Consider the following 22,464-nt stretch of genomic DNA (forward strand, 5'->3'; position numbering starts at 1 on the left):
GATTTAGGCCAAGCTGAAAATAATAATAGAAATGTACCTGATAATGTGACATCAGTGTGGGGTCTTGGCCCTAATAAGCCTACATTTGCACAGGTGGTAAGCTGTGCTCCTGGCAATATCATCAAGCCAGGAATACAATCAAGGAGGAGCTCCGCTTCCAATCGGGGTTTTCCCTTGCAGGCTGCCACTATGAGCACCATTGGATCTGGTCTTGGGTCTATGGCTCCTGCTGGGGGTCCAAGGCGGAACGTAGTCCTCCTTAAATGGGAAGGTGGTGCAGTCCCTGTAGCACGGCGTATGGTTGTGGACCTGATCTTGGATATGGGTTTTGGGGCTAATGACCTATATGCCTTGATACATGTGGCTGGAAGTCGGGAGTACACGGTTAGTTTCACCAGACCAGAGGGTCTTGACCTGTTCTGGGAACGATATATGGCTCGGTGCAGGTCAAGACCCGAATGGGAAGGTCTGGTGCCAGTGGCAGTTTCCCAAAGGTCAACAGTAAAGAAAATCACTATTATCCTCACAAATGAGAGTGTTCCTGCTCGGGACTTAGAGGTCTGGTTGAGAAATTATGGGGATGTTTTGACCAGGCCAGATAAAATTTATGATGAGCGTGGCATCTGGACCGGGGGTTGGTCGGTAACGGTCAGGTTGGCTAGGGATGGGAATGTTGTCCGTCACCTGCCCTCCTCTGCCTTTATAGGGAGGGATAGGATGACCATTTTTTATCCCGGTCAGCCAAAACTGTGTCACCGCTGTGGAGAAAAGGGGCATTTTAGCTCCTCTTGTTCAGCTCTGATCTGTTCAGTGTGTCGGGGGCAGGGTCATGTGGCCAGGGACTGCACCCAGGCGATAAGGTGCAACCTGTGCCTGCGCCTTGGCCACCCCTACAGCCGATGTCCTGAAGCCTTGCATAATATGGATAGAGAGGTGATAGATGACCTCTTAAGGCTGGACAGGATGGAGGATGAGGCCCCTATTGTACCACCCTCCTCTGCGGTGACTGACCCCCCTGGTCTTGTTCAGGATCCCTCCCCAGTCCCTGTGCCCACCCCTCCTGTATCTGTAAGTATTCCTTCTGTGTCTGTCCCTGTGTCCCCCCAGCCTACTGTCCCTGCTCCTCTTGTGTCAGAACCTTCCAAGTCTGTGCCCCCCAAGTCAGTTATTCCCGATAAATCTTCCCTTCCTAAGTGTGACCTTAAAGAAGCCCCCCACCCACCAGGAGTGGTAGAGGGTACCAAAAAGGGTGCTGCTGCGGCTTCCTCTGTAAAGAAGTCTTCTGTGAATACTTCAAAGAAGAAGAAGAAAACAAGAGATGAAAGCATCTCTGAATCTGACCTGCAGTACCTGGAGGAGAGAAGGAAGGTTGTGAGGCGGAAGAGACAGACGGTGAGGACGGAACAGGGACAGGATGCCCCAGTGTCTGTCCCCAACCGTTCTAGGGCTTCTGCTTGGGATATCTCCTCATCTGGGGATTCTTCTGAGCAGAATTCAGAAATTGAAATGGAGTTGGAGGAGGCTTCAAGAAAGAGAGAGGCTTCTGGTGATGAGCAGCAGAGGGGAGCTAAGAAGCAATCCACTCAATAACCCAAATGGCGGTTCCCCCTCCGTTAAAAGTGGTGACAATAAATGTCGCCAGTATTAAGTCAGTAAGAGCTCGTTCTATGGCCTTCTTTTTGTTCAGCCAATTAGATGCTGAAATTTTATTTTTGCAGGAGACTAGGCTCACCTCCTTGGCAGATATTCATATGGCCAAGAGAGAGTGGAGGTATGGTCCATCTTACTGGTCTCTTGCGGCCGAGCCTTACGGCGGGGTGGCAGTGTTGTTTAAAACCGGCATGGTAACTGTCCGGCGGGTTATTGAGGTGGAGATTGGGAGATGTATGGTCTTAGACGTTCTTGTGGGAGGGCAGGACCTGCGCCTAATTAATATTTATGGGCCGCACACAAAGTGGGACAGGAAATGCCTTTTTACAAGGATCAAGCCATTTCTTTTTACATCCCGGCAAGTGGTTTTTGGAGGTGACTTTAATACTGTGACTAGGCCCAAGGACAGGAAGGACTTCAATGACCGGCTGGGATATGATAGCGTTTTTTTAAATAGTATGGTTAGGAATGCTGGTCTTGTGGATGTGCACATTAAGCACCTTCCGGATGACACAGGGTTCACATTTCATCGAGGTAATAGTCAGAGTAGAATAGATAGGTTTTTTTTGAAGGAGGCCTCTGCTTTCTCACCCCCAGTGGTGCAGGCAGTGGAGTTCTCTGATCACTGTATGCTATCTGTGGTCTTGAATGCTTCAGACTTCCCTCAGAAGGGCAAAGGCATTTGGAGATTAAATTCGACTCTCCTTGAGGAAGAACATGTTAGACAATCCTTTGAGGAATTCTTTCAGGCACAGGTGACCATCCTGGACTTTTGTAGCAGCAAGGCTGAGTGGTGGGAGCTGACCAAAAAGAGGATTGCTGGATTCTTCAGGGGCCTAGCCAATAAAAAACAGTTTAATAGATACATGACCTACCAACGTTTGCGGAGGAAGCTGGATATTCTTGTCTCGAGAGGAGGAGATCCTGGGGCAATCTCTGAAGTGAAAATCCTCCTCAGGAAGTGTCAATATGACCGGCATACCTCTTTGGTTCTGGAGCGGGACTATGGGAAATACCACTCGCCTGACCCTTACCAGAACTGCAAACAGGGTGTAGCTGTTAAGATGGTCGTTGGCCTTAAGGATAGTACAGGTTCCTTGACAAAGTCCAGGTCAGGGATCCTGGAGGTCGTGAGGTCTTTTTATGCTGAACTTCTTGGGAGGAAAGAGCTTGACCGAGACAAGATGGAAAGCTTTTTGGACTCTACTCCAGGTCTAAATGGTGGAGATGTCCCTTTGATGAATTTGACAGAAGAGATCACAGTTGAAGAGGTGACGAGGGCAATTGAACAGCTTGCCATCAAAAAGTCACCTGGACCGGATGGTCTGACGGCTGAGTTTTACAAAGCCTTTAAGTCTATTCTGGCCCCACATTTGGTAGAGGTTTTTAACAGTTGTCTTGCGGAGGGGGTGCTTCCCCCTTCCATGAGACACTCAGCTGTGATTCTTCTTTCAAAAGGTAAAGATCCTTCGATGATTGAGAATTGGCGCCCCATCAGCCTTCTCAATGTCGATAGAAAGGTGCTGGCGAAGATACTTTTCTGGCGCCTATCGGCAGTAGCAGAGTCTTTGCTTTCTCGCCATCAGCACTGTTCGATCCAGGGTAGGAGCACCTTCACAGCGGTTTTAGCTGTCCGGGAGGCCTTGGAGCAGTGCAGGGCTGCAGGCTGGGGAAAGTATCTACTGGCATTGGATCAGGCAAAGGCTTTCGATCGTGTCAACCATGAGTACCTGTGGTTGCTCTTTAGTAAGTACGGTCTGCCGGGTGGTTTTGTCGATTGGTTAAAAGTTTTGTATAAGGGGGCAGAAAGCTTCCCTCTTGTTAATGGTTGGGTTGGACAGTCCTTTGAGGTTGGTTCTGGGGTGCGCCAGGGTTGTCCGCTGAGTCCCCTGCTCTATGTGTTTGCAATCGACCCCTTCATCAGGAGGCTAGAGAGCAGCATGTTGTGTGGGGTACCAGTAGGAATCCCGGGTGAGCCGCCTTTGAGGGTTGTTTCCTATGCGGATGATGTGTCAGTGATTGTCACTGGGACAGATGAAGCGGAGGAGGTGGTCTCTCTGACATCACGGTACTCTGAAGCATCAGGCTCCAAGATCAATCAGGAAAAGAGTGAAGTTTTTTGGATGGGAAAGGAAGGTGAGGGGTTTGATCTCCCGGACACCTTTCCAGTGCCCCAGGAAAAAATTAAGATATTAGGCATTGAATTTGGACCTGGCGATTATGGCCTCAAAAACTGGGAAGGCAGGCTGGAAGTTGCCAATACTAAGGTGGTCAGCTGGAAGAGATGGAAGTTATCTCTGAGGGAAAGGGTTGATCTGATTAAGACTTACCTGATACCGATCTTCTTGTATGTCAGCCCTGTCTGCATCTTGCCAGTGTCTCTCTATGCTAGGATCTATAGTGTGTTCTTCCAGATGCTGTGGGGGAACAGACTGAACCCCATCAAGAGGAATGTCACCTATCTATCCAGGAGGGAGGGTGGCTTAGGTATGGTCAACCCCGTTCTTTTCTTTTCACTGCTATTTCTCAAGTTTAACATTGGTAGTATGCTTGCAGTGGAACCTCCTGGATGGGCAGGCATGTTTAGATCTTGGTTTAGGCCTTTTCTGCGACTTTGGGAAGAAGGTGGCCAAGTGAAGAATCTCAGGGGTCATCGTGGTCAGCTCCCAGCCTATGTCGCTCCGTGTCTGAAGTTGCTGCGGCAGTGGCGACTGTCGGCTGAAGATCTCAGATCCGCTCCGAGGAAAGTCCTTATGAGCCGAGTCTTGAGTGAAGTCTTTCATGACCCACTGGCCTTAAGGGATTGCCCAGGCCCAATTTTGAGGGAAGGGTTAAGATTGATTAATTTGGCTAGAGTCCCCCTTAAATTCAGGGATCTGGCCTGGTTGTGCTTCCACGGGAGGCTCTATGTTCGGGGCAATTTGAAATTCCGCAGTGGGATGGATCGTGGTTGTCCTCGGGAGGAATGTGCAGGTGAGGAGGAGACTATGGACCATTTTCTGCTTCGTTGCCCTTTTAACATAGAGGTATACAAACAGGTTGGGCGGGCCCTCTGTGTTCCTTTCCTCTCCAGGCTGGGTTATGCTGAGTGGGTGTACGGAGCATTCAATACTGGTGGGGGCTTTTGTTTGGATACACTTTTTTTAGTTAGTTTAGTAGTCCGTTATTACACATGGAACGCACGGTGTCAGGTCACCCTTCGGCGTAAAATCCTTCCTGTTCAGGTGGTGGTGTGTGACATTCTGCATGAGGTGGGGAAGATTCGGGCGCTTGAGAGAGACAAGTGGGGTCACAGGGCTTGGCTGAAGGCGTGGAGGGGTTTCAAGCCTCCCTGACTGCCAGGAGTCTCTTTCCCGGGTGTGGCTTTCTGTCTTTTATCACCCTAGATTTTTTCTTAATGTTCAGTTTTTGATAAATGGCTGCATACATAGGTGATGGGTTGTGCCTCTTAGGCCTTCTCTGCTGCTTTATGTAAATAGTTTTCTAAGAATGTTGGAAGTGGATTATGTATATATTGTATATATTCTACACATGGATGTGAATTCCTTTGTTTTTTTTCTGTTGGAATATTGTACTATAGTTCTGTTTTTTACTTTTGTATAAAATATGTTGCTTGATTCTTTTCAATAAAAGATCAATAGTGCCCCATTGTTGGTGTCAGTGGGAGGAATAGTTCCTCATTGTTGGTGTCAGTGGGAGGAATAGTTCCTCATTGTTGGTGTCAGTGGAAGGAACAGCGCCCCATTGTTGGTGTCAGTGGGAGGAATAGTGCCCCATTGTTGGTGTCAGTGGGAGGAATAGTTCCTCATTGTTGGTGTCAGTGGGAGGAATAGTGCCCCATTGTTGGTGTCAGTGGGAGGAATAGTTCCTCATTGTTGGTGTCAGTGGGAGGAATAGTGCCCCATTGTTGGTGTCAGTGGGAGGAATAGTTCCTCATTGTTGGTGTCAGTGGGAGGAATAGTGCCCCATTGTTGGTGTCAGTGGGAGGAATAGTTCCTCATTGTTGGTGTCAGTGGGAGGAATAGTTCCTCATTGTTGGTGTCAGTGGGAGGAATAGTGCCCCATTGTTGGTGTTAGTGGGAGGAATAGTGCCCCATTGTTGGTGTTAGTGGGAGGAATAGTGCCCCATTGTTGGTGTTAGTGGGAGGAATAGTGTCCCATTGTTGGTGTCAGTTGGAGGAATAGTTCCTCATTGTTGGTGTCAGTGGGAGGAATAGTGCCCCATTGTTGGTGTCAGTTGGAGGAATAGTTCCTCATTGTTGGTGTCAGTGGGAGGAATAGTGCCCCATTGTTGGTGTCAGTTGGAGGAATAGTTCCTCATTGTTGGTGTCAGTGGCAGGAATTATGCCCCACTGTTAGTGTCAGGGGAAGGAATGGTGCTTCATTGTTGGTGTCAGTGGCAGGAATGATGCCTCATATCAATGGGAGGAAAAGTCCTCCAAGGACCAGTTAAAGGCAAACAAAGGGCCGCAGTTTGGAGACCACTGCTCTAATGGCCTTCTACACCATTAGCTGCTGAAGCCATTTTACTAACAATTTGTTTCAAAATTCATATCTTCAGCTTTGGAGTCCTTTTCTGTCACTTTATTGTGTCCATTTTTTCTTCATGTTGGTCGGGAATAAAAAAAAATAAATCTGCTACTGCTGTGTTATACTTTTAGGTAAGCCTTTTAACGATTGGAACTCTTTGCGATTTAATAAATGTTTGTAAAACAAAGACAGTGTATATACAGTGGGGAAAATAATTATTTGATCCCCTGCAGATTTTGTAAGTTTGCCAACTTGCAAATAAATGAAGGGCCTATAATTATCATGGGCGTATTTTAAATGATAGAGACAGAATATCAACCATAAATATCAACCATAAAAGTATTTGATCCCCAAGCAAAATTTGACTTAGTAGTTGGAGAAACCCTTGTCGGCAAGCACAGAGGTAAGACGTTTCTTGTAGTCAGTGACCAGGTTTGCACATATCTCAGAAGGGATTTTGGTCAACTCCTCTTTACAGATCTTCTCTAAATCCTTAAGGTTACTTGGCTGTCGATTTGGAAACTTGAAGTTTCAGCTCCCTCCATAAATTTTCTATAGGGTTAAGATCTGGAGACTGACTACTAGGCCAATCCATGACCTTAATGCGCTTCTTCTTGAGCCACTCCTTTGTTACCATGGCGATATGTTTTGGGTCATTGTCATGGAAGACCCATTCATGACCCATCTTCAGTCTTCTGACTGAGAGAAGAAGGTTCTCATCCAAGATTTTACAGTACATGACCCATCCATTGGCCCCTCAGTGTGGCAAAGCCAGTCTGTACCTTTAGCAGAGAAACAGCCCCAAAGCATCATATTTACATCTCCATGCTTGACTGTAGGGGTGTTCTTAGAGCCGGTTCACATACAGGCGACCCAACTTGCCGGGGCGACCTGTGAAGTCACGGTGCACAGCGCTCACCGCGACCTTGGAGAGACATGCAGGGACTTCATATCATTGAAGTCAATGCAGGTCGCTCCAGGTCGCCCCAAAGTAGTACAGGACCCTTTTTCTAAGTCGGAGCGACTTGTGTCGCTCCTATTAGAACGGGTCCTGTGCTAATCTATGGCAGGCGACTTGTCAGGCGACCAGGTCGCCTGACAAGTCGCCCCAGTGTGAACCGGCTCTTAGGGTCATAGCGAGCATTTTTCTTCCTCCAAACACGTTGAGTCCCCCTCCTCAAGAAGGCACATGCACAGTCATGCCATTAAACATCTAAATGATTCAGAGGAGGATTGGGAGACAGTGCTGTGGTCAGATGGGATCAAAATTGAGCTCTTTGGCATGAACTCAACTTGCCGTGTTTGGTGGAAGAAAAATGTTGTCTATGACCCTAAGAACACCATCCCTACAGTCAAGCACAGAGGTGAAAACATGATGATGATGATCTTTTTAGAGAAAGGGAATACAATAAGACATGTGGCCACTCACTAAAACTAGAGGAAAAACGGTTTAACCTTAAAATACGTAGGGGGTTCTTCACTGTCAGAGCAGTAAGGATGTGGAATTCTCTTCCACAAGCAGTGGTATAAGCAGGGAGCATCGATAGTTTCAAAAAACTATTAGATGGGCACCTTAAAGACCACAACATACAGGGGTATACAATGTACAACACACAGGGATATACAATGTACAACATACAGGGGTATACAATGTACAACACACAGGGATATACAATGTACAACATACAGGGGTATACAATGTACGGTTAACAGCAAACACACACACACACATCATAGGTTGAACTGGATGGACTGATGTCTTTTTTCAACCTCACAAACTATATGTAACTATTATTTCCACACTGTGTGTGTCTATATATATATATATATATATATATATATATATATATATATATATATATATAAAAAAACCTAGCGATGATAATTTCTCTTGTTGCTTGCATGCATACGTAATGCAAGGTCCGGAATATTTACCTTCCACTGTTACTCACACACAAAAGGGTCATTCATGTGTTCTCTTTTGACGTTGAGATTTAGACTGGCAAAAAACATTTGACCAAAAGTTAGGGCTTGATGAAATGTCCGCCAGCACCAGAAAGAACCTGTGGCAGCATTTTCTCCAGGAAAGAAATTTATGTCAGCCCCTTAATAAGTCTTAAATTGGAACTCTGTGTTTTCTTTGCCTATGAAAATTTAGTTTGGCCCAGTGAGGTCCAAATGATTTCTCACAGTGCCAGAGCACTTCGGCCACTCTGGATCCTGTAAATCCGTACAGCAGTTTGTGCTGCATACAGTAATCTGTGCTCTCTTTGAGAAAGTCTCATTTTCTCTTTGCATTGCTTTGTATTGCTTCCTGTGTGTGAAATTCCTGGTGTTCCTGCCAGTCCCTCTGCTTTCCTATTTAAAACTGACCGCACTTAGCAGGAGAGCACAGCGGGGTCAGTTCTTTAGTCTGCTCTCCTCCAATTAACAGACTTTTTCTGACACGCCCGCCCTGCATATCTATTAACTGGGAAGTTCACTCCCAGCTCTTATGCAGATGAGAACAGAGGATATGTGATCACAGAAAAACAGTATATACAGTGCCTTGTGAAAGTATTCGGCCCCATTGAACTTTGCGACCTTTTGCCACATTTCAGGCTTCAAACATAAAGATATAAAACTGTAATTTTTTGTGACGAATCAACAACAAGTGGGACACAATCATGAAGTGGAACAAAATTTATTGGATATTTCAAACTTTTTTAACAAATAAAAAACTGAAAAATTGGGCGTGCAAAATTATTCAGCCCCCTTATATTAATACTTTGTAGCGCCACCTTTTGCTGTGATTACAGCTGTAAGTCGCTTGGGGTATGTCTCTATCAGTTTTGCACATCGAGAGACTGACATTTTTGCCCATTCCTCCTTGCAAAACAGCTCGAGCTCAGTGAGGTTGGATGGACAGCATTTGTGAACAGCAGTTTTCAGTTCTTTCCACAGATTCTCAATTGGATTCAGGTCTGGACTTTGACTTGGCCATTCTAACACCTGGATATGTTTATTTGTGAACCATTCCATTGTAGATTTTGCTTTATGTTTTGGATCATTGTCTTGTTGGAAGACAAATCTCCATCCCAGTCTCAGGTCTTTTGCAGACTCCATCAGGTTTTCTTCCAGAATGTTCCTGTATTTGGCTCCATCCATCTTCCCATCAATTTTAACCATCTTCCCTGTCCCTGCTGAAGAAAAGCAGGCCCAAACCATGATGCTGCCACCACCATGTTTGACAGTGGGGATGGTGTGTTCAGGGTGATGAACTGTGTTGCTTTTACGCTAAACATAACGTTTTGCATTGTTGCCAAAAAGTTGGATTTTGGTTTCATCTGACCAGAGCACCTTCTTCCACATGTTTGGTGTCTCCCAGGTGGCTTGTGGCAAACTTTAAATGACACTTTTTATGGATATCTTTAAGAAATTGCTTTTCTTCTTGCCCCTCTTCCATAAAGGCCAGATTTGTGCAGTATACGACTGATTGTTGTCCTATGGACAGAGTCTCCCACCTCAGCTGTAGATCTCTGCAGTTCATCCAGAGTGATCATGGGCCTCTTGGCTGCATCTCTGATCAGTCTTCTCCTTGTATGAGCTGAATGTTTAGAGGGACGGCCAGGTCTTCGTAGATTTGCAGTGGTCTGATACTCCTTCCATTTCAATATTATCGCTTGCACAGTGCTCCTTGGGATGTTTAAAGCTTGGGAAATCTTTTTTGTATCCAAATCCGGCTTTAAACTTCTCCACAACAGTATCTCGGACCTGCCTGGTGTGTTCCTTGTTCTTCATGATGCTCTCTGCACTTTAAACGGACCTCTGAGACTATCACAGTGCAGGTGCATTTATACGGAGACTTGATTACACACAGGTGGATTCTATTTATCATCATTAGTCATTTAGGTCAACATTGGATCATTCAGAGATCCTCACTGAACTTCTGGAGAGAGTTTGCTGCACTGAAAGTAAAGGGGCTGAATAATTTTGCACGCCCAATTTTTCAGTTTTTTATTTGTTAACAAAGTTTGAAATATCCAATAAATTTTGTTCCATTTCATGATTGTGTCCCACTTGTTGATTCTTCAAAAAAAATTACAGTTTTATATCTTTATGTTTGAAGCCTGAAATGTGGCAAAAGGTCCCAAAGTTCAAGGGGGCCGAATATTTTCGCGAGGCACTGTATAATGTTTTTTTTTTTATATCTATACACAAATGTTTTGCCTTTAATTTCTGTTTGAAACGGGATGGGTTGTTTGTCAAGGTGATAATTTACAATCGCTTTTAATGGTATCATGGGGCTTAAACATAATATGTTTTATGTATTTCAGCAGTACATTAAAAGCTTCGTTATCATAGCAGTATGTTTATCACTATATGAGAGGTACACTTTGAACATGCATACTATTTCATCTTGATCTATGATTGTTTGACCTCCAACTCTTTTTCTATTTTATTTCTCTGAAGCAGACTCCTCAACGAGCAGTAGTGAGCCTGCAGTGTTCCACCCAGCTTCTGTTCCTGTGTACATCAGCAAAGACCGAGGCATCATCACAGTCAGTCCTCACAACTCCTCCATCAAGGTGGTCCAAAGCAGCTCAAAACCCACCATTGTCACAGCCACTGCCTCACCCACAGAAGGCTTTAAGCTCCCTGAAATTTATATTCACATTCCAACAGATCAGATTGACTATGAGCCCATTCCTAACAACTTCACACCTTACGTTCCAGAAAATGTTTCCAGTTTGGACATCTGTAAGCCTGTGGTCCATAGCGATGAAATGTCCACATCTTGTGTCAAAGACAAGATCACACAGGTGGATTTTATGGCTGTTAAGGTCAAAGAAGAACCATCAGATTGGGGCGAGGAACGCCTTGGAGTGCAGGGGGAGGAGGAACAGATGGAGCATTTGCCTCACAGGTCAGAAAGCGATCCATCGTTGCATACAGAAAGTATTACTGGATCTAATCATGATTCATTTACTTCTACACACATAAAGCAGGAGCCAGCTTCATATGAAGAAAGGCAACTGACAAACTCTGATATTGCTTCATTGGCACACTACTCCCAGGTTCAAAAGCTGTCAGACCCCTCATCCAGTGAGAATTTTACGAACACAAATGGCATGCTGACTAGCGGAATCTCACAAGTGGAGTATGTATCCTCTCACATCAAGGAAGAACCCGAAGATGGTATAACATGTGAAAATTATGTTTTTTTGGAGGCAACCAACAAAAGCCTGTCTCCTGCTTCTTCTTTCCTGGGAGCACACATGGAGGAGGTCTCCTACAAATATTATTTGGCACATTCCAGCAATGCCCAACCAGAAAAAGACAATCCAGAGAAGCCCTTTTGTTGTTCAGAATGTGGCAAGTGCTTTAAGTACAGCAATCTTTTGATGCACCACGCAAAATCCCATCAGAAAAAGCCTCTGATCTGCTGCGAATGTGGAAAGCAGTATTCGTGCAAGACAGAGTTTGAGATCCATCGGAGGATTCACACGGGCGAAAAACCATTTGTGTGTGCGGAGTGTGGAAAGGGCTTCAGGAGGAAGTCACATATGTTGCGGCATCGACGGATTCACGGGGACAAACAGCTTTTTCCATGTCCGGAATGCGCCAAGTGTTTCCACCGTTTAGACGTCCTCAATCAACATCGTAAAATACACAGGGCTAACCCACCAATCTGTGATATGGAAAGTCTTTACGCAAGTAACATGGACAACTCGGTATCCAACAACGATGAAGAGATTCCATCTCAAAACCTATCTACAGATTATGAGGAAAATGTTGGCTTTGCCTGTCCGGAATGTGGTAAGTGTTTTCACTCTTTGCATGTTCTCGAACAACATCGTAAAGTACACCAAGACAACACTTCTGATGTGGAAGACACTGATAACATGAATCACGTGCACACAAATGGTCAAGAGGAGTCTCAAAATATAACTGATGAAGAAAAAGTTGGCTTTGCTTGTTCAGAATGTGGGAAATGCTATGCTGAGATGTCACAGCTAGAGAAACATCAACGAGTACACATGGGAGAAAAGCCATTCTCCTGCACTGAATGTGGCAAATCCTTCCGATTTGAGGCCCTTTTGGAGTTGCACTGGGGAAGCCACATTGCCACAATCTCTTGTCCTGAGTGTGGCAAGAACTTTGCCAGCCAGAGCCTTCTAAAATACCATCTGAAGGTCCATGCAGGGGCTAATGAGTGCATCTGCTCAGAGTGCGGAAAAGAATTCCCTAGCCGCTCGCAACTCGTTGACCACTACCGGACTCATACTGGAGAGAAACCTTACATGTGCCCAGACTGCGGAAAGTACTTTAGGCGGAAGGCACATGTGGTCAGGCACCGCAAGATTCACGCAGGAAATAAACCATACTCTTGCCTGGAATGTGGAAAGTGCTTTGAGAGCCAGGAATTTCTGAGCCGTCACACTAAAATGCACCGGCGGAAAAGGCCACACTCGTGTTCCCAGTGTGGCAAAAGTTACACTAAAAAGTCCCACCTTTCCCGCCACCAGCGTACCCATGCTAAAGAAACTCCATACACTTGTGATGAGTGTGGTGAGTCCTTCCAATACCCCGCCCTCCTGAATCACCACTTAAAAGTCCACACTGGTCAAACCAACTACAATTGTCCTGTGTGTGACAAAAGCTTTGGCTCCCAGTTGGCACTGGCCAGACACCAGAAGACCCACGCCAAGGAGAAGTCTTTTATTTGCATGGAATGCGGAAAGTGTTTTACCTTCTATTCCCACTTCATGAGACATCAAGCCACTCACACAGGAGAAAAACCTTACGAGTGCCAGGAGTGTGGAAAGCGGTTCACTCGTGATGCACACCTTGCCCGACATAGGCGAACCCACAATAGTGGAAGAGCTTCACACGTTTGAGTTGACCGAAAAAAAAACTGATTTAGATTATAAATTATTTATTACCTTTCTTAGTTTTATGTTCTTCAGTTATATGTTTTATGTAGCATGAGATACAATGATTTTGGTCATTTTTGTGTATATTTAAATCTTAAATAGGGACTTTGCTTCAAAGGGGACCTTTCACATATGAACAGTGGAGGACAAACCCAAAAATGTATAAATCCATCCACTGGCAGCCAGCGACACGTAATGGCATCTTTGGACAGACCAATTGAAATGAGAAAATTACCAATTAAAATGGCCAGCATTCTTTTGTTTCTATAGTCAGGTCTTGGAACTAATAGTGTTCCTGTGCTATTTAGAATCTTTAGCTTACGTCAAAATATGGTTGTGTATGTTACTACGGGAACAGTGATCAACGGTTGGAAGCCATACTGTACATAGTTTGTAGGTAGCCAAAAAGGATTATACTGCATTGTCATTTTTTAGTTGTCTAGATGTTTTACTCCAATAAAATGTGAAGGTTTATTCTCATCCCACAGTTACTTGTAATTGCCCCATCTCCTATCTGTGCCCGAAAGAATCTACCCACACTTTCCTCATGCTTAAGAAGCCGTGATAACTCTGAGATCTTTAGGGGAATCTGTCAGGACAGCTACCCATCAAGATGAAGCTTCCATTGCACAACTTCTGGAAGCAACATTACATCCAGGGAAGGCTCAGCATGCTCTTCTCTGGAAATGGTGCTGATTTCCTCCAGTATTTGGTGTAAATTTGTATCTGTTCTTGTATTTTCAATATTTATTTTTGCTTTGGAGATTTCAGTACGGTATATGGCTTAGGAGGCACCAATGTTTTGGATGCGAGTTATCACCTCAATGGTACTTATGATGTGGTGACAGCGTATTCGTTGAGGTGGTCATTTGCCTAAGGTTTACTGTTGGGGGCTAGGTTCAATTTGAAAGGGTAATTTTAGGGGGTTAATTTTAAACGGAGTTCTGGGCAGAAAATCATGCCTTTACATTTTATGGCATCCGCTTCCTTATCCTTCCATGAGCAAGAATTGGATATTCCCAGCGTTTTTTTTTTTACTTACCTTTTTACAGAGGATAATATACTCACCTTTACATCCACTTCCTCCTTCCTCGGCCGCGGCCCGCGCCGTCACTTCCTGTCCCGCAATGCGTCCTGGGAGCTCTTACTCGTCGCTCCCAGGATGCAATTGGCAGAGACGTAGGCGGCCGGTGTTCTAAAATTTTGTCGGACCCATGAAAATTCCGGACCCTCGTCACTTCCGGTGACGCTACGTCATAACCCAGCTGATGCGAGCCCCAGGGCGCATGCACACAAGGCATTTTCAAGGTCCGATGAAATTCTAAGACTCACGAACAGCTGACTGAGAGGAGGAGGGGCTGAGGTGGGACGCACACACCGCTGCGGAATAATGTTACAACACCGCCGCGTCATCGAGCAAGGAACATGTTGCAGAGCTGACTTAGAGGAGGCGGGAAGGAAGTTAATACTCATACTAAATCGTAATGATAAAAAAAAAAAAATAATAAGAAATACTAAACATTTTTTATCATTACTATTTAGTATGAGTATTCGCTTCCTTCCCGCCTCCTCTAAGTCAGCTCTGCAACATGTTCCTTGCTCGATGACGCGGCGGTGTTGTAACATTTTCCCGCAGCGGTTTGTGCATCCCACCTCAGCTCCTCCTCCTCTCAGTCAGCTGTTCGTAAGTCTTAGAATTTCATCTTGAAAATGCCTTGTGCGCATGCGCACCGGGGCTCGCAGCAGCTGGTGGTGACGGAACGTCCCCGGAAGTGACCAGGGTCCGGAATTTTCACGGGTCCGACTAAATTTTAGAACACCGGCCGCTCCTCTCATTGCGTTATTTCCAAACAGAAATAACGCGATGTTAGGTGGAGCACAGTCCCTATGGAAACAAATACTATGCCGATCGCATAGTACTACACATGCGCGAGATTTCGCGCTGGATTCACCGGCCTCCGCCCACAACAATCAGGAAGCAGGGCAGACATTTCCCCACAGCGGACTCTGCGAACCAGCACAAAGATGGCGGCGCTCAGCAGAAATTTTATAAAGTAAGATTTTATGCTTGCAAAACTATTATTCCAATGTATAAAACAGGATTAGCAGATATATAGAGGTCGGAGGGTCACTGTTTGGGGGACATTAAAAAAAAAAAAAAAGATTCTGGGGCCAGAACTCCGCTTTAAAGTAGTTGTCAAGATTATAGATTCTTAACCTTAATTCATTCCCTGCATTAAGGTATAAAACCTTCCAAGATTAGCTGAATCTGTGATTAGGTGGGAGGGGAATAGTGTGATGTTAGGTCTCCGCTCCGCAAGCCTTAGTGCTATGCCACGTCTATAGATCGGCAGATTTCTGTGGGCTACAACCGAACGAGGATGACTTTTAGAGAGATAAACACAATGTGAATTAAGTTATAACAGTATCTACAAAACTGCAAAACAATGATGTTGTGAGATTTTGAGTTTGCAACATCTATAAAAAAATATAGGGCATAATGCCTCAATGACTGAATTTTCCACAAAAAAATCAATTTCCAGAATATTTTTTCCAGTTTATTGTGTTGAGATCTTTTCAGGGTGCCCACTGTTGAGTTTGCTTCATGTTGCAGGCTGACTATTGCAAGCCAGTGCCTTTTAACTAACACAAGTGTTGTTAGCCTGCCTTCACTCTCCTTCGCTGGGATTGTGAAGGACATGCCAACGTCCTGTAGTCTCTACATTACCACTGGATGTCTGCATGTCCCTAACCTCTTGTCATGCCTCCCACACTGTCCTGTCAGAAACCGGTTCACTCCTGCCCTTTCATGGCCAAAATATTGGCATCCTTGCATTTTCATCAGATAATGCACCTCTTTGCCAAGAAAATTGTTGCAATTACAAATGTTAAGGCATTCTCATGTTTATGTATTTGGTTTGTATTGGTATGACACAAAAAAGTGGAGAAACAAAAAGCCAAATCTGACACATTCCACGTAAAACTCCAAAAATGGACTGGACAAAATTATTTGCACCTTCTCAAAATTGTAAGAAGAAATAGCATTCAAGGTTTGTGATGCTCCTGTAATTTGTAATTAAACTCAACTGTATCAATTAACAGGTGCTGACAATATAGGCACCATGCACCGGCAACCTTTCTGTTGTGTGTCTCTGTGTGCCACACGGAGCATGGAGAAGAGAAAGTGCAGCAAAGAGTTGTCTGAGGATTTAAGAATAAAAATCGTGGCAAAGCATGGACAATCTCAAGGTTGCAAGTCCATCTCCAGAGATCCTAATGTTTCTGTGTCCACTGTTTGCAACATTGTCAAGAAGTTTACAGTCCATGGAACTGTAGCTAATCTCCCTGGACGTGGACGAAAGAGAAAAATTGATCAAAGATTGCAACAGATTGTTGGAATGGCGGATAAAAAACCTTGATCAACTTCCAGACAAATTCAAGCTGACCTTCAGGCACAGGGTACTGTGCCAGCTTGAACTATACGTTGCCATCTCAATAAAAAGGGACGCTATGGTAGAAGACCCAGGAATAATCATTAAAAATCCAGATTGGAGTTTGCCAAAACTTACCTGAGGAAGCCGACATTGTTTTGGGAGAATGTGCTGTGGACAGACTAAACAAAATTACAGCTTTTTGGTAAGTCCCATCTTTCTACTGCTTCAGAAAAAGAAATGAGGCCTTTAAAGAAAAGAATACAGTCAAACATGGTGGAGGTTCACTGATGTTTTGGGGTTGCTTTGCTGCTTTAGGCATTGGATGTCTTGACCATGAGCATGGCATTATGAAATCTGAAGACTACCAAAGAATTCTGCGGTGCAATGTAGGGCCCAGTGTCTATATATAAAGCATGTGTTTAGACATGCTCTTCAGGCTCTGAGGAAGAGGCGCTGCCTCGAAACACGTAAGCCTGCACAGCTTCAGGGGACGATTCAATCCCGATCTTGTTGCTGAGGATTTTATTCTATTTTATGTGCTTTTTATCAAGAAACTCGTTTGTGAGTATTTTTAATCTATTATTTTAATAAACCTGTCGAAGAGATAATGCACTAGGCCGGTGTGCCCTTGTTTTGTTGTCGTTTATAGGGCCCAGTGTCTGTTGGGTCTCCATCAGAGGTCATGGGTCTTACAGCAAGACAATGACACAAAGTGCACATCAAAAAGAAACAAGAAATTATTTAGGACAAAGCGAGTACTAAACTGGCCATCAATGAGTCCAAATCTAAATCCCATAGAGCTCCTGTGGAGAGATCTCAAAATGGCAGTTGGGAAAAGGAACCCTTCCAATCTGAGAGACCTACAGCAGTTGGCGAAAGAAGATTGGTCCAAATTACCAGTAGAGAGGTGTAAGAAACTCTTTGATGGTTACAGGAAGTAATAGATTTCAGTTATTTTTTTTTCAAGGGATGCGCTACCAAAAATTAAATTGAGGATGCCAATATATTTGTCCATTTTTTGAGTTTTGCGTGGAATGTGTCAGATTTGGCTTTTTTGTGTCATACCAATACAAACAAAGTAATAAACATGAGAATGCCTACAAATTTGTAATTTCAACAATTGTCTGTATATACTGTATCTCACAATAGTGTGTACACCCCTCACATTTTTGTAATTATTTTATTATAGCTTTTTATGTGACAACACTGAAGAAATGACACGTTGCTACAATGTAAAGTAGTGAGTGTACAGCTTGTATAACAGTGTAAATTTGCTGTCCCCCCAAAATAACTCAACACACAGCCATTAATGTCTAAACCACTGGCAACAAAAGTGAGTACACCCCTAAGTGAAAATATCCAAATTGGGCCCAATTAGCCATTTTCCCTCCCCTGTGTCATGTGACTTGTTAGTGTTACAAGGTCTCGGGTGTGAACGGGGAGCAGGTGTGTTCAATTTGGTGTTATTGCTCTCACTCTCTCATACTGGTCACTGGAAGTTCAACATGGCACCTCATGGCAAAGAACTCTCTGAGTATCTGAAAAAATTAATTGTTGCTCTACATAAGGATGGCCTAGGCTATAAGAAGATGGCCAAGACACTGAAACTGAGCTGCAGCACGGTGGCCAAGACCATACAGAGGTTTAACAGGACAGGTTCATCAACTCCGAACAGGCCTTGCCATGGGTGACCAAAGAAGTTGAGTGCACCTGCTCAGCGTCATATCCAGAGGTTGTCTTTGGGAAATAGACATATGAGTGCTGCCAGCATTGCTCAGAGGTTGAAGGGGTGGGGCAGTCAGCCTGTCAGTGCTCAGACCATACGTAGCACACTGCATCAAATTGGTTTTTAAGGCTGTCGTCCCAGAAGGAAGCCTCTTCTAAAGACGATGCACATGGAAGCCTGCAAAAAGTTTGCTTAAGACAAGCAGACTAAGGACATGGATTACTGGAACCATGTCCTGTGGTCTGATGAGACCAAGATAAATGTATTTGGTTCAGTTGGTGTCAAGCATGTGTGGCGGCAACCAGGTGAGGAGTACAAAGGCAAGTGTGTCTTGCCTACAGTCAAGCATGGTGGTGGGAGTGTCATGGTCTGGGGCTGCATGAGTTTTGCTGGCACTGAGGAGCTACAGTTCATTGAGGGAACCATGAATGCCAACATGTACTGTGACATACTGAAGCAGAGCATGATCCCCTCCCTTCGGAGATTGGGCCTCAGGGCAGTATTTCAACATAACGACCCCAAACACACCTCCAAGATGACCACTGCCTTGTTAAAGAAGCTGAGGGTAAAGGTAATGGACTGGCCAAACATGTCTCCAGACCTAAACCCTATTGAGCATCCTCAAATGGAAGGTGGAGGAGCGCAAGGTCTCTAACATCCAACTGCTCCGTGAAGTCGTGGAGGAGTGGAAGAGGACTCCAGTGGCAACCTGTGAAGCTCTGGTGAACTCCATGCCCAAGAGGATTAAAGCTAGATACACACTATCCATTTTTTGTGGTTAGATTTCCTTCAGATTTACCTTTTCTATGTAGTGCAAGGGCCTGCCAGATTGCATACAAATTGAAAGTGTTTAGGTTTGACCTCATATTATCTGGTTTTGGTAAGTCTAAAGGAAAAAGTCTTCAGAAAATCTTATAGTGTGTATGGCCCTTAAGGCAGATCTGGAAAATAATGGTGGCCACACAAAATATTGACACTTTGGGCCCAATTTGGACATCGTCACTTAGGGGTGTACTCACTTTTGTTGCCAGCGGTTTAGACATTAATGGCTGTGTGTTGAATTATTTTGAGGGGACAGCAAATTTACACGGTTATACAAGCTGTACACTCACTACTTTACATTGTAGCAAAGTGTAATTTCTTCAGTGTTGTCACATGAAAAGATATAATAAAATATTTACAAAAATGCGAGGGGTGTACTCACTTTTGTGAGATACGGTACATGCACAAGGCCAAATGAAACGCATAGTCGTGGACAGACCACCAATATACATCCTAGATGGTAGCGGTGCAATTGACTTTGCAGTGCATGTGCACCAAGTGTAACTGGCAGCAGGGGTAATTCTATGTGCATACCATATGCTTTTAAAATAAATAAAAAGTAAGTAGGATTTTTAGTTGAATTCGAACTTCAGTATGCTTTACATTTCCACATTTATTGGTACAATTTCTATGAGAGGGTTTAGTTATACTTTAGGGGTCTGTAAAGGTGCTTTTCCACTGCATGGTACGGCTCGATTTGGGGCTTTTCCACTGCATGGTACCGCATGGTACGTGTTAGAACGGTTCGGTACGGTTTGGTACAGCGGCGCTTTTCCACTACATGGTATGGCTCGGTTTGGCATGGTACGTGTTAGAACGGTTCGGTACGGTTTGGTACAGCGGCACTTTTCCACTACATGGTATGGCTCGGTACGGCTCGCTTAAACAGTACCACCTCGGTTGGGGCTCCAAGCGGGCCGTACCTATACCATATCCCACAATCCTTTGCATGCAGCCTTGATTGTTTGTCACTACTAGCCACTGATTGGTCAGAGAATCATTGTAATCCCACCCACTTACTACTTTAGTGGAAAAGCAAACTGAGCCGAGTAGAGCCTATACAGTGCTGAAACGTGCCGACTCGTACCACGCAGTGGAAAAGCAAACTGAGCCGAGCTGGGCCAAGCAGTGCCGAGTGGAGCCGAGCCGGTACTTGCAGTGGAAAAGTGCCATAAGTGACACTCACTAAAGGTTATTTGTACAGCCACCAAAAGTGGTTTTATAGGCAGAAAACTAATTTCCATTCTGACAGGTTCTCTTTAGCTCCATTGTAAAGAAAGTGGTTGTAGAATCTTCATTGTAGCAGCTGTTGCGGAAAAAAAAAGCCATCAGTCTGATGTGATGGGTGGGGGGAGGACTTTGCAGGTTGCTTATGGGTAGGTAGGAAATCCACCAAGATATCTAGGTCGTTTTGTAGGATATTTTTTGAAACGGTTTCCCCTCCCCCAAGTTGGGTCATTATAAACCTTTCTATGAACAAGACATGAGATATGTTGAGGCTCTAAGTATTCTCAAAGGGTATGTAATCCTAACCACCTCAGTTTTGATCCCTTTCATTCCATTAAAGATGCCATTGAAAGCATTTTGTTCTATCTAAATACCTGTTGATCCTGCCAGGAATCTTGTCAGTTAGTAACTTCCTGTGGGCTTTCTGATTGTACTAACTATAGCAGGCCTCAAAATTTCCACTCGCCTGCTCACATTTGGTGAGTGGAAAAAACTTGAGGGCGAGTGTGGGGCTGCCTTGGAGGGGGGTTGATTGGGTGCGGTTCTCCCAGCGATCGGCCAGAGAGAGGAGAGGAATAGGAGAGCCGGCCAGATCACACAGCTTTGATTTAAGTTGCCCAGCAGCCGCAGTCAAACTCAGCCCCTCCTCCTGGATCAGCTCCTATGATAGACAACACACTGGTCCAATGCCGGGATGTATGACCTCTATCATAGGAGCCAGGCCAAGAGGAGGGACTGAGTTTGACTGCGGCTGCCGGGCAATTCAAATAAAAGCTGTGTCACAGTGGGAGATCCCTGCTGTGTGTGATCCAGCTGGCTCTCCTCTCTCTGATCCCCATGCCCTGGTGGGGCTGGGTTGATGGGCACTGGCGAGGCTGCACTGATGGGCACTGGCGAGGCTGCATTGATAAGCTGTACTGATGGACACTGGTAAAGTTGTTAATATATATTTTTTTTTTTTTTACTTCTTCATAAAACATTTAACAGTGTCATTTCATGAGATAATTTATAAGGGCGTGTTTAGGGGCGGGGCTGGGTGGGGCAACTGATGGCAAGTAACTCTTAGGGCATGGCTAGTAGCTCAGGACTTGAACTTTTGAGCTCTGGGCTACATTATTCTAAGGACTGTGGGACCTTGCCCATTATTTCATGTGTAGGAGGACAGGAGGAGGTTCCAGTAGTTAAGTGTTATAGTTTCTGTTGTCCTAATAAAGGCGGGTGAGTGAGCATTGTTGTACCAGGACAAGAATTGCGTTACTGGCAGGATCACTAGGAAAAAAGCCTAAAAAAGAAAACGAATGACGCTGCAATATGTTATATTTTTGTTTTGATCTTTTATCTCTCTGAGACGCAATCCTGAACTTAAAGCAGTATTAAAAATGATGAAAAATTTGATTTTTACATTTTTTTTTTATTATTGGGAATGTTATATAGTAGAATGTGAAAAATATTGGGGGTTTTTTTTTCCAGAGTTGTCGCTATTTTTTGTTTTTAGCGCAAAAAATAAAAATCGCACAGGTGATCAAATACCACCAAAAGAAAGCTCTATTTATGGGGGAAAAAGGACATCAATTTTATTTAGGTACAGCGTCGCACGATCACACAATTGTCAGTTAAATTAACACAGTGCCGAATCACAAAAAATGGCCTGGTCATTGAGGGGGTAGAACCTTCCGGTCCAGAAGTGGTTAAGCTCCACACTCTAGCCACACTCATTCGATAAATTCTCGATATAAAAGACATTTGGTTACATACATTTTCACCCTCTTTACTCCTCGAGTCACCTTTTGTTGCAGATACAACTCTATGTCCGTATCAGCTTTGCTGGATCCTTCAATGGTTTCCCATTCTTTTTGGCAAAATTGGCCTTGTTCTAGCACAGTGGTCTCCACACTTTGCAAGAAAAGGGCTAGTTTAGTGTACTTCAGGATTTAGGGGGGCCAGACTGTGTCCATTGGGGTGTAGAAACTGTCCTGGCATCAGTGCCCCATCATTAGTTTTAAGGAATAGTGCCCCATTGTTATCAGTGAGATGAATATTCCCCTATGGATGGTGTCCCATCATCGGTGTCAGTTGTTGGAAAAGTGCCTCAAGGACCAGATCCGGGGCGTATTTACCACGAGGCAAACAAGACGTTTGCCTTGGGTGGCATTTTTCA

The 22,464-nt window shown here is 44.5% G+C and overlaps 1 protein-coding gene across 2 annotated transcripts in view; it reads left to right on the top strand.

The window, feature by feature from the left end:
* The window catches only part of LOC309562628 (uncharacterized protein), a 42,696-nt gene extending 28,712 nt beyond the window's left edge, over positions 1-13,984 (top strand). Inside the window, exon 5 of one of the 2 annotated variants that reach the window (XM_082266883.1) lies at positions 10,633-13,984. In XM_082266883.1, the coding sequence (XP_082123009.1) occupies positions 10,633-13,061 (2,429 nt within the window). In that variant the 3' untranslated portion in view covers positions 13,062-13,984. The remainder of the gene's footprint in view (positions 1-10,632) is intronic. The other variant, XM_082266884.1, reaches the window with a different exon arrangement.
* The last annotated feature ends 8,480 nt before the right edge of the window (positions 13,985-22,464 follow it).

This window comes from Pelophylax lessonae (genome assembly GCF_965119305.1).
Source record: "Pelophylax lessonae genome assembly, chromosome: 9".
Lineage (NCBI taxonomy): Eukaryota > Metazoa > Chordata > Amphibia > Anura > Ranidae > Pelophylax > Pelophylax lessonae.